The sequence below is a fragment of the Micromys minutus genome (genome assembly GCF_963924665.1).
Source record: "Micromys minutus genome assembly, chromosome: 19".
NCBI lineage: Eukaryota > Metazoa > Chordata > Mammalia > Rodentia > Muridae > Micromys > Micromys minutus.
Genome location: NC_137954.1, coordinates 6,930,609 through 6,942,616, shown reverse-complemented (window position 1 = coordinate 6,942,616; position 12,008 = coordinate 6,930,609). Strand labels below are relative to the sequence as shown.

The window sequence follows — 12,008 nt, the reverse complement described above, 5'->3', positions numbered from 1 at the left end:
AAAGCCATCTTGGGGAGGGAAAGGTTTATTTGGCTTAGACTTCCACGTCACTTTCATCATCTAAGAAAGTCTCTCAAACAGGGCAGGAACCTGGAGACAGGAGCCGTGCAAAGGCCATGAAGAGATGCTGCCGACAGGTGGGATCTCCTGGCTTGCTCAACCTCATTTCTTATAAAACCCAGACCAAAAGCCCAAGGGTTTCCCAAGCCACAATGTCCTGGACACTCCCAATCAATCGCTAATTCAGAGAATGTTCTCCAGGCTTGTTTGTCTACAGCCAGATCTCACTGGAGGCATTTTCTCCATTAAGGTTCCCTCTTCTCAGATGACACTCGAGCAAACAGACCACAATGATAACAAAAGCAAAAGACAACCAGCCAGGAAAAATATCTGTCTGGCGCTTCTCTGGATAATTTCATAAACAAAATGAATTTTGACTGACTTAGAATTTGCTCAGTACAAAAATCTTCTTAGACACATTTATAGGAATGACTAGAGGTTATTGGCTAAATTTGTAGTTGCCTGAGATGAAAACTCAAGAATTAAGCAAACAATCAGCAACAACAAGAACAAAAATCAAAAACAGAAAAGGCTGACCAGGAAACCTAAGATACAAAGCTAGAGAACAAAAGAGCCACCAGAGTAAAGAGTCTCCATCTTCCTAATGCCATGGCATTTTAATACACTTCCTCTTGTTGTGGTGACTCCCAACCATAAATTATTTTATTGCTATTTCATAACTGTAATTTTGCCACTGTTATGAGTTGAATCATAATGAAATATCTGTGTTTTCTGATGGGTTTAGGTAACCCCTGTGAAAGAGTTTGAGATCAAGATCCACAGATCGAGAACCATAGCATTAGATGCTTTGAAGAACACGGACAAATTCCCAAAGCTCTACAAGTCCCTTCAGTCTCTTAGCTAATAGTGCTGCTCAAGCCTTCCATTTGCTCACGTGTCTTTTGTTGGCTTGTTGAGTACCGTGAGCAAGAAATTGAAATCCCTGTCCACTCTTTATGCATAGGGTCTTGCACATGGCAGAGCTGAAAGCCTCCACCTTTGCAAACCCTGAGGCTCTGTACATTTTGAAAACTAGAGATTTCCGTTGACTGTAAGACTCGAAGGATTGCCCCAACGTGCACATCGTCAAATTGTCAGAGTGTTGAAAGCAAAATTCAGAAAACCCTGAAAGCAATGCCATGGGAAGGTGTGTTGTGGAGCAGGTGTAGCAGGGAGTCGGGGGTTGATGGCAGCCAGCTGAGCATCACAGTCTCAAGAGCAAGAGAGGTGTAACAGATTCCAAGTGCCAAGAGAAAACCCTCAACCAAGAATTCTAAATCCAGCAAAACTGGTCCTCAAAAATAATAAAGTATACCCAGAAAATCAAAAATTGTAGTAATTCATACAAAGGGCTCTTCTGGTTTGAAAACAACCCTGAGGCTGTGGCACATCCAAATCTCATTAAAATATTAAAGTAATTTACTAAGGTCCCCAGCCCTGGTATGTGTGCAGATTTGGGGCTGGAAAATACATGCTACAAGGAAAAGTAAGAGAGTTCTTCAGGCTGAAACAAATGGAAAGTGGATGGTAAATAAAATCCACACAAGAATTTAAGGACAAAGCATATCACATGCATGTTTGGTGCCATGAAAGGCCAGAAGAAACCTTCAGATGCCATGGAACTGGTTTTACAGATGGTTCCGAGTCACCATGTGGGTGGCTAAGAACTAAGCCTGAGTCCAGCTCTTACTGGCTGAGCCATGTCTCCAAGCTCGCACTTTGCTTTGTACCTTTATCTCACTTATAAGCAAAAAAGTATAGTAGGAATAAGTGAGTTAAAATGATGCAACAGAAATACCTACTTAAAACAAAAGAAGGCAATAACTGAGAAACAGTGACAAAACACAAAAGCAGAGAGTAAAAACAAAAACCAACAAAAACCCTATGTAAATTAGTCCTTAGCGGTAATTATCTTAGCTAGAAGTGGATCAAACCATGCGATTTCAACAGCAGAAATACTTGCTGAGAAGGCTCACAGTTGAGCGCACCACTGACCGCTCTTCCAGAGGACCCACGTTAGATCCAACACTGACAGGTGGCTCACAAGCATCTAACTCCTGTTCCAGAAGCTCTGCCGCCCTCTGCTGGCCTCTGCAGCACTCTATGCATGTAGCACATGCAGGCAAAATATAAACCCACATAAAAATTAAAATCTTTAAGAAGCAGATAGGTAAAATAAAAAAATATTTAGAAATCCAACAATTTTTGAAGGATGGACTTTAGATTCATATAAAAGGGGCAAGTTAGAGGATGCCATATAGACAGTCTGAAAAGAGCTTAGCTGGCTACATAAATATTAGACACAAAGGGATAAACATTGTGAGATAAAGGACATACCTATGGAAAATAATATTAACCATCAAAATGTATTTTGATATTTATATAGCTATATATTCATATAAGAAAATATATATGAAGCAAAAAGAACAGAATTAAATAGAGAAATAAACTGTACAGAATTTCAAATCTCCCACTCATAATACTCAACAGGACAACTTGACAAGACACACATTAATAACTAAGAGACTGAAGAGAACAGTTCCCCCCCAAAAGCAGACTACAGATTTTTCTCAAGTACACATGGAGCAATCTCTATGATATACCATATGTTAGGTCATGAAGCAACTATCAGTAAATTGGAAAGGGCCAAAATCATGTAAAGTATGTTCTTAACTATAATATAACAACATTAAAATTAGTTAAACTAGAAGACAAGTGCAGAGCAGACAGAGAACAGTCATAAGCAGTGGAGCACAAGTTAAAACACAGGCAAACAACTGAAAGCAAAAAGCAGGCAGCTGGACTAACCAAGGAAAAACAAACATGTATGAGCTCAGAGCTGCGCATGAGCATACAGTCGTATGCCAACAAGCTAGGCGTCCTACATGGAAGGGGCACATTCCTAGAAAGAACATATCTGTAGAAATGAATTCAAACAGAAAACAGGAGAGAGAGACAGAGACAGAGACACAGAGAGACAGAGAGAGAAATGAAACTCTGAAGAGACCTTCAACAGAAGCTTGAATCAGTAGTAATATAAAGCAGAAAAACAACAAAAAAGGAAAATCTTCTCACAAAGACTACCAAGGTGGCTTCACTAGTAAATGCCTCAAGAATGCTTAATGAAGAACGGATACAAACCCCTCAAAAAATCTTAGCCAAAAGTATGATTTACCAAATCATTTTAAGAGACTAATATTATCTTGACACCAAAACTAAAGTACACACACACACACACACACACACACACACACACACACAAAACTATAGAACAATTTATCTTATGAATACAGATTTTAAAAAACTCAACAACCCACAACATACAAAGAGGTGTATATCACATGACCAAATAAAATGTATTTAAGGGATGTAAGCCCATTTTTGAAAAAGAGCATTTGAAATCAAAGAATGTAATACATAATAGTAAAATAAAAAACATGATCCTTAAGATCATTTCAATATTTTTGGATAAAACATTTGATAAAATTCAAAATAGTATCACAACAAAAATATCCCCAAAACTAAATGTAGAAGGGCATTTGCTCATTTTCATGAAGGAGCTTAACAGAATTCTGTAACACAAGGTGCCTGATCTCACCTCAACGCTGCAGCATGAGTTCTAGTCAACTTATATACGACAGAGAGAGAGGTTGTATAAAACTGCAATGCCCCAAGTTAATGTATAGAGTTAATGCGCAGTCTATCAAAACTGCAGTTGTCCTTTCTTACAAAACTGGAAATGTTGATCCTAAAAGCTCATATGAAAATGCAGACTCAAAACAACCAAAACCATTTAATAATTAGACTCATGAATCTTAATGTCCAAAAAAACTATAGTTATTAAGTCTCATATTATCGAGGACAGGCAAGAAGCTCAATGCAAGTCATAAATGTGAATTGAAATAAGCCAGACACAGATTACGTGTCTGTACTCATTCATAAAAACTAGAGTCAAGCTTACAGAAGAACTGAATTGACTAGTGATCAGTAAAGACTAAAGAGAAATGAGAAACAGGAATGGCAAGGAGGTAAATAAGAGTTATCAAAACACAGGTGTATGGAGAGGGGGCACTAATCCTAGTTTCAACAGCATGGAGGGGTACCTACTGCCTAGTACAAGATTCTTCAAGCTGTCAGCATATGGGGTCTACAACCTAAGAAACCACTAACATGAGGACGTGGAAGTGCTCACTACCCTGTTGGTTATACATTCCATGCGCATATCAAATCTCTTGTAAGCTATTCGGTCATAGGGATGGATGAAAATAATGTCATCAACTAAAGGGAAAATGTAAGATGAAGTTGCAGGTGTTCCCAGGCACCTATGATATAAAGCTAGCTTGCTGCTGTATCTAGATCCATTGGCCCAGTCTCAGGGGACATGTGACTGAAGTACTCAGTGAACTCTAGGGCCAGAAGCAGTGATGGCTTTTGGAGGCAAACCCCATATGTCTCAATGAGCAACTTCTCCCAAAAGCCCTAGAAGGCCTAAGTGACACCAGCTTTTTGCCCCGTCTTGATCAGCCCTACTCATTGAGATAAGCAGATACAGGAGGCAGCAGTACAGAACCAACAAAACAAAATGATCAAAAATGAAATGTGAATACCTTGCTTTCAGCTAATTCTTTTTCCAAATTGCATTTTTCTTGGGCTACTTCTTTTTCTGTTTTATTTACCTGTTGAGGTGGATAAAAGAAATGGATCAACTTTTAGAAGATTCAGGTTCCACTACAGCGGATGACAACATCCTAAGTGCCAATTAATACTACACTGCAGGGATAGTGCATCCTCTCAGAAAAGGGTCGACGGGAGCCTCTGGGGCAGAGCAGACTTCACAAACAGCCCTGCAGAGAGAAAGACACTCCCAGTGTCAGACTGCAGCTTTCCTCTCACTTCTCAGACAGGGCTGTGTCCTGTTAACTCTCATCTCCCACTGCTTTAGGGAAAATGGGTTTTTAAATTCTGACCCTGTAACTAACAGGAGGATGTGTAACTTATCCATTGACACTAGTGATGTGGGGAAAGCCTAGACTACTTTACATTCGGAGAATCCACATTTCTTCAGTGGCATCTCTGGTAAGCTCCTAAAACACACTTTGCTTTTGCTCTCATCTTTTGCACCTAGAGCACGACCTGGAAACATCATTTGCTATGTCAGCTAGAAGGGAAGCCTGCTCCCACCTACCTCCCTCTGAAGCCATTCACTCTTCTCCAGCAGAGACTTCTTCTCCTGCACAGAGGCTTCCAGTTCACCTTGAAGCCTTGCAACAGTTGATTCCAGAAGTTCTTTTTGCACCATTGTTCTCTTCTCAGCCTCCTGTGCTTTCTGGAGACATTGACTGTGCTCCAGGATTAAATGGTCTCTGGAGGACAAGAATAAAAAGTCATCAAATTGGCCATGTCCTACTAGACCAGAGAGTAAATGTGCTTAACATGACTCCCATCTGAAAATAGTTACTGAATGTTCTAGCAAACTAGCTCCTCAAAAGCAAAATTCTTTATCCCTACAGCTGGCTCACAGATGTGAGAACTACCGTGAGTGAACATAGGTGCACAGGTGGGACACAGCTTGCTCACATGTGCACACGTGGCACACGGCTTACTTACAGGTGCATCTGGAGTTGAGCTTTATCCTTCTGCACAGTTTGGAGCTCGCCTGTGAGGCTGGCATGGGCCGTGTCTAACAGTAAGTTTTGCTCTTGAAATGTCTCTGTTAACATTTTCTGCTCCACCTGAGGGAGTAGTAGGAAATGCTGAGGAAATGCTGATTCGCAAGCTGATGCTCAAAGTAACTGCTCAAAGGTGCTAGGCTCACTTCAAAACTTGTTCCATTTTCGTGAGCCTTAATAAAATAGTTTGAGTACCCAGCCTTCTCTTTGTCATTTTATAGTCCTACTGGACTGGAAGTATTATTTATCAGCCTTGAGCATATTGTGTAAAACCATAAAAGACTACATATTTTCAAAAATAAAAATTACATTAAAATATTTCAGTATCTTAAAAACTGAAAAAAGTATAATTTTACTTTAAAATATGAAAGCGATAGAAACCCATATAAGCATCACATGAAAAGACCTTTCATCTCTCTTTTCTCTTTCCCTCTGTGGGAGAAGCATTTTCAGCTGTTTGGTGTGGATTCCTTTGAGGGTCCCTGTGCTGCCTTCAGAGGGGAGTGTTGATTGTTCTCACCATCTCTCTGGCTCACAACTTTCTAATTAGCAATGCTTCTACCTATAGCCCATAATAGTCTTTCAAGCCTTGTAACAAAATAATTACATAATTATACTTTATTTGACTTCTTATTAGAAAAATAAGAATAACCTGTAGTAGATATAACAATTAGAAGCTGTAACATATGTAAAATCCTTAAGATCATTAGTATATGTAAAGAAAGTAAGCAAACAACACCACCAAACATACATACACACACACACACACAGTCTCTCACATACAAGCTACTACATCTTAATGTCCAAGGACCAGAATTTGACAAATTATCTGTTTTTATTGGAATGATCAAGTTTCCATTAAGTCAGTCTTAAAGAGGCAGAATTTCAAATAACCAGAGCCAAAGTCAAGAGTACTCTTAGCACACTGTAAAGAAAATAGTAAGTCACAGATGTTTTGGGGGAAACTAAGTATTTGAAGACTCACTTGTAAGTGTACACCATTATTAAGGTCTATAGCAATGGCTAAGTGGCCAAGAACACTTTCTGCTCTTGCAGAGGACCTAGGCTTGGTTCCCAGCACCTACATAGTAGTTGACGATCATCCATAACTCTAGTTTGAGGGGCTCTTCTTCTGAGGGCCTCTGGCAGCAGGCAGGAACATGGTACACACACACACACACACACATATACATCATACATACATACATACATACATACATACAAGCAAAATATTCATATACATAAAATAAGTCTAAAGTATAGATCATTATTACATAAATACTATACTTTTTCTAAAGTTATACTTGTGTGGGAAGCATTAAAAACCATTGAATTGTAAAGCCAAATCACCCTTTTTCAGGAAAGGAGGAAACTACTAATCAAAAAATGACAGCTGGGGGTGGGAATGAAAAAAAATAATTGGGTTATAATAACAGCCTGCAATCCTACCATTGTATAGGATTGTGAATTTCAGACAAGCCTGCTGGGGTACATAAGTCAGACAGAGACTGCGGGTGGAGGGCGAGGGAGTAGAATCAGAGTCTAAGCAATCTTAGCTCCATAATGAATCTGAGTTCAGTGTGGGGTAAATAAAACTATTTTGAATGAAAGAAAGAAAAAAGTAAATAAACGAGGTTTGAGTGTCAAAAGAATACCTGTAAAATAGCATGATGTTCAGCAATAATTCTGGAATTTTCCAGTTTAACAATCTGAAGCATGCTGGTTAGCTCTGAACACTTTTTGGAAAGCTGGTCATTCAAAACCTAAGACAAAATATACAGCAAGTCACAAGTCCTAACAATTCTTCATTACATAATATTTTTAATGATTTCATAGTAACCCACTATATGCTAGCCTAATTAAGCTAACATATTATCGATTATTATTTCATTAATTTAAACTACTTTCAAAACTTCCCTATGAGTTATTGATCAGGGAAGCCCCAGAGGTAACCCAAACAACATATACTATTGCCTCTGTTTTTGGTTGCCTGCTGTAACTAGATGGTAAGACCCTGTTGCTGAGGACAGTGCTCACTTTGGATGTAAAACGGCAAAATCAACCCTGAACTGAACAGGAAACTCCCTCACTACTAGGCAGCTTTCATAGTTCCAGAAGGTGCTGAACAGCCAATAGGAGAGAAAATGTGTCAGTGTTTCCCAGCTCTGGGTCCTGCAGGCTACAATAAAGACCTGCTATATGCCCACTGGTGCCGCAGGGGCTTATGGTTACTGAGGTAACCAAGTGCTTTCTGACTGGCTATGTCTGCTCTACAGGACAGAATTCATGCCTGAACAGTAAGCCTGGTTTAAAGTTCCTGACCGAGGCAACAATGGGCCGGAGGAGGAAACCTGCTACTGTTGTTTTGTTAAATGCACGTGCAGTCAAATTTCATTCGAAATGTTTATGTTTACACCCACAGGTCTGTGCTGCTCTCAGCCTGGGTCAGGAGGGAGAGCGTCTTCCACACCAAACAGTGGGTAACACAGAGAGCGGAGGACAAAGCTGAGTGCCCTGCGGTAGACAGATGGTCTACACCAATCCCGCTCTTCACAGCAGCAGAGTGAAGGGAAGGTGTGAGGGGCTGACTTCAGGAGGACGTGACTTGTACAACTCCAGAAATTCATCTGCTCATAACCCGCGCAGCTCAGTGCCAGTCAGGCGCTATTGGAAGCTGGTGGCTACTGAAGGAGAAGCCGTCACTTTCCGTGGGAAATGTGGCTGCCGGTAGGTTTCCCTGCCCCAGTGCCTAGCCACACACCAACATGCATACGATAACACTAAATGTGTGGTAATAAGAGTTTTAAAAAGAGGACATTAAGTTGGGAGGGAGAAGGTGTGAGATCGTGGTAAATGGTTGTGATCAATGCTCCTTACATAAATCATTGAAAATTTCAACAAATAGAAAATATTTTAAGGGGTAGGGAAATATTTTAAAAATTAAAAAATCATTTTGAGTCCCCTTCTTGCAGATTCCTCTCAGATTCCCAGAACCTCCGGGCCCAGCAGCATGATGTCTGCCTTGGAGAACTACATTAACCAAACTGTTGCTGTTATTACTTCTGATGGCAGAATGATCGTGGGAACACTGAAAGGTTTTGACCAGACCACTAACTTGATTCTGGATGAAAGCCATGAGCGGGTGTTCAGCTCTTCACAAGGAGTAGAACAAGTGGTATTGGGGTTATACATTGTGAGAGGTGATAATGTAGCAGTCATTGGGGAAATAGATGAAGAGACAGATTCTGCACTCGACTTGGGGAACATCCGAGCAGAACGTCTGAACTCCGTAGCACACTGAAAACTCAGTGTGTAGTGAGATGTCTGTAAATCCTGTACAGAAACGTCTTATTCTGAGAATGATGTTTAGATTTTTTTAATGATTGTGTAATTGTGGATTTTGACTTCATGTTGGTATATTGTAATATGTAATTTAAATATTTCTACCTTTTTATTGGGAAACATTGCCTAAATTAATAAATGTGGTTGCTTGGTTTATTTTTCTACCAAATGACACAAAAATCTAAGGATCATTTTGAAAACTTACAAAATGTCATTACTTTTGGTAATTTAATATTTATGGGAAATTGGCTGTAAAGAGAACTTAGGCTATTATTGTAACGTATACATGCAACTAATAGTAATAAAAGACACAAACATTAAAAAAAATCAAAATAAAAAATCATTTTGGATGCTATTGGGAGTTACGGAGAGAGGGAGGAAGGGATCAACACCAATTAGCCGATTTTATTTCTGGGCCGCCGCAGGCATTTGGTAGTTTATTCACGTCACAGTTTGGAATAGAAGACAAGCAGAGCAAGACTTTCAAAGAGTGGAACTTCTGTGTCTAGCTAATCATACAGACAATTCAGTATTTGATCAACAAAATTTTATCATCAACACCGAGAATCACCCAAGAACAAAAATATCCATGTTCTTTCACCACCAATGATAACATTTACAAAAGCAATATATGGATTTTAATCTCACAAGATTAATCCTTTGAGACAAAACAAACCCCTGTAACACACCAGTTAGATAATAATTCTTTTATACTGAAATTTGCATTTTGAGGTTCAGGGTTAAGCGGGACTGTGAACACACAAACTGCCCCCACACTATGCTGCACCACTGCTGCCCTCAGCCCCATGAATCCTTATCGAACTGGTTTTTAAGTGAAACGGGCAGGGATTTTATGTTTTATTACTGAGATTGGCTGGCCACAGTTTTTTGGTGGCTAAAGAGGACCTTGAACTTCTAGCCCCCTGAAGGTACAGCATGGGGGTCATGGGTGAGCACTTCCATACCTGGTTTAGGACATATATTTTAGTGAAAAATTTTACTGAGGGTAAGGGTGCATTTGTGGGGGAAAAAAAAAGCTAGTGTATTTATAATCAAATTACCTAAATCAAAACAATCCCTCCTACAAACCTCTGACGCTTTGCTTGCTGAATAGCAAACCTTTCTATAGATTAGCTTCCTTGTCTTCTAAACACAAGCACTTGAGAGGATAATTTGTTAGTAATTCAAGCTTCTCAGCATTGTGTTAAAGTGAAATGGGCTCACCACAAGTGTGGACTATTACAGTAGAAATAGTAGTGCTTGTGAGGATAGCCTTTCATTTCACTTTATTATAAAGAACAGTGGTACAATGACACCAACACTGTTGCAATCACGTTGTGCCGACTGAAAAGTTGCTTTCAGTGATGAACAGTTCCTGGGCTCTGTGAAACAATTTGTGTATTCCATTACTGTTTTCAATATACATCCATGTATTATAAAGCATAAGTTACATTTAGTCACAACTCCTTATAGAAAATGATCAAACCTGAGACTCATATCTGACGAGCATTTATTATGATTCTACTGTGATATCTGATACAGATCAATCGTCAGAACAACCGCTTTAATGTATACCCTGGCTGTGGTGCTCCTTAGGAGTAAATGTGCTGATGGGCTTTAGAATTACCTCGGAAGCAAACCTCCAGAAACACTGAGAGATTTTTAGGACAAGGGTGTAGACTGTCCAGAAGCTGTTTGTATTTTAATGTTAATTCCACTTCCCCAAGAAGTGAGGGCCAGTCACATACTCAAGAGGTGACTTCACCTGAACCTTCCCATTTTAATTAGTAAAACAAAGGACTGGGCAGGGCAAGGAAGGTGGAGAGAGGAGAGGTCTGAGAGGTCAGAGGAGGGTGAAGATCATTGCAACGCAGAGGTTCCCAAGGACCAGCTAGACCCAGGTGAGATTGATTGGTATTAAATAGCTATGAACATTAAGGATTTTATAGGTCTTATATCTCATATAGAAGGACAGTTTGTGTCTTTGTCTATTTGATGCAATCTTATGTAGAGCGTTTGTGGATTGAGAGCGGAATATATAAACCTGTATGAAAAGCTATCGGGCTGTAGAGTTGTATTTATGTGAGTTCTGGGGTAAACGAGCATCTGGGATGGAGGTAGAAGGCAGGGAGTTGCATGGACAGGGTTGGACCATGGAGGTGGCTCGGACCGGGTGGCTCAGGCTGAGTGACAAAAGTGCACATGACTCTGTATCAGGGTCGGGCCTGAGCAGTCAGACCTCAGGGCCAATAGAGAGATAAACCATTTTATTTTAAATATTTACTGCAACACGAGGGTCACTGAGAGCCACATTAAATGTGGGTGATGCCGTCTCATGGCTGGGGTCCCACACTGGGTAAGAGGGAGAAGTGCGCTGAGGACAGCACTTCTCAGCCCCTCCCCGCCGTGGGTGGGATGTGACCTTGAGCTCCTGCAGCTTTGAGCTACTCACCTTAGACTGCGAGCCCTACATTGCCTCTGTCAGGAATTTTATCATATAGTGACTAAATTAGAAAGTTAAGTGTAGCTGTGACTCATTTAGCCACATATCTTGTGTACCGCACATGTCAAAGGGATTTAGGTGGGGGAAATCCAAATGTACTTAATTTGAGAGTGGTTCACAGATGAAGCCCCTTGCATATAAAAAGCTAGATGAAAGAGATATGGATTTATATAATCAGGCTATTAATCTTGGTTCTTTAATGAAACAAATATTAACATCAGAAGACGAAGGCTCACCTGTACTTTTTCTGATACATCTTGAAGGCATTGTATTTCAGATTTCAAATACGTGTTTTCTTCATGTTCCTTCTTGAGAGACATTTGTGTACTCTATTGGAGGGGAAAAAAGTTGTTTTTTTGCTCACATGTGCAAGATATTATGCACATTTCTATTAAAATGTCTGTCTGTATTCTGACCACTATCCGATTAAGGTG

General features: G+C 39.9%; 2 protein-coding genes across 2 annotated transcripts in view; one reads left to right on the top strand and one right to left on the bottom strand.

The window, feature by feature from the left end:
- Nucleotides 1-12,008, bottom strand: part of CCDC150 (coiled-coil domain containing 150) — a gene marked incomplete at both ends in the record, with an annotated part of 75,376 nt that overhangs the window by 42,410 nt on the left and 20,958 nt on the right. The window contains 5 exons of the mRNA XM_080932889.1: nt 4,668-4,736; nt 5,246-5,423; nt 5,668-5,792; nt 7,385-7,492; nt 11,811-11,903. Of these exons, the coding sequence (XP_080789015.1) occupies nt 4,668-4,736; nt 5,246-5,423; nt 5,668-5,792; nt 7,385-7,492; nt 11,811-11,903 (573 nt within the window). The remainder of the gene's footprint in view (nt 1-4,667; nt 4,737-5,245; nt 5,424-5,667; nt 5,793-7,384; nt 7,493-11,810; nt 11,904-12,008) is intronic.
- On the top strand, nt 8,740-9,030 carry LOC308433350 (U6 snRNA-associated Sm-like protein LSm8; the record flags this gene model as incomplete). The annotated part of the gene is made up of 1 exon (XM_080933370.1): nt 8,740-9,030. The coding sequence occupies one exon, from the start codon at nt 8,740-8,742 to the stop codon at nt 9,028-9,030; it is 291 nt and encodes a 96-aa protein (XP_080789496.1).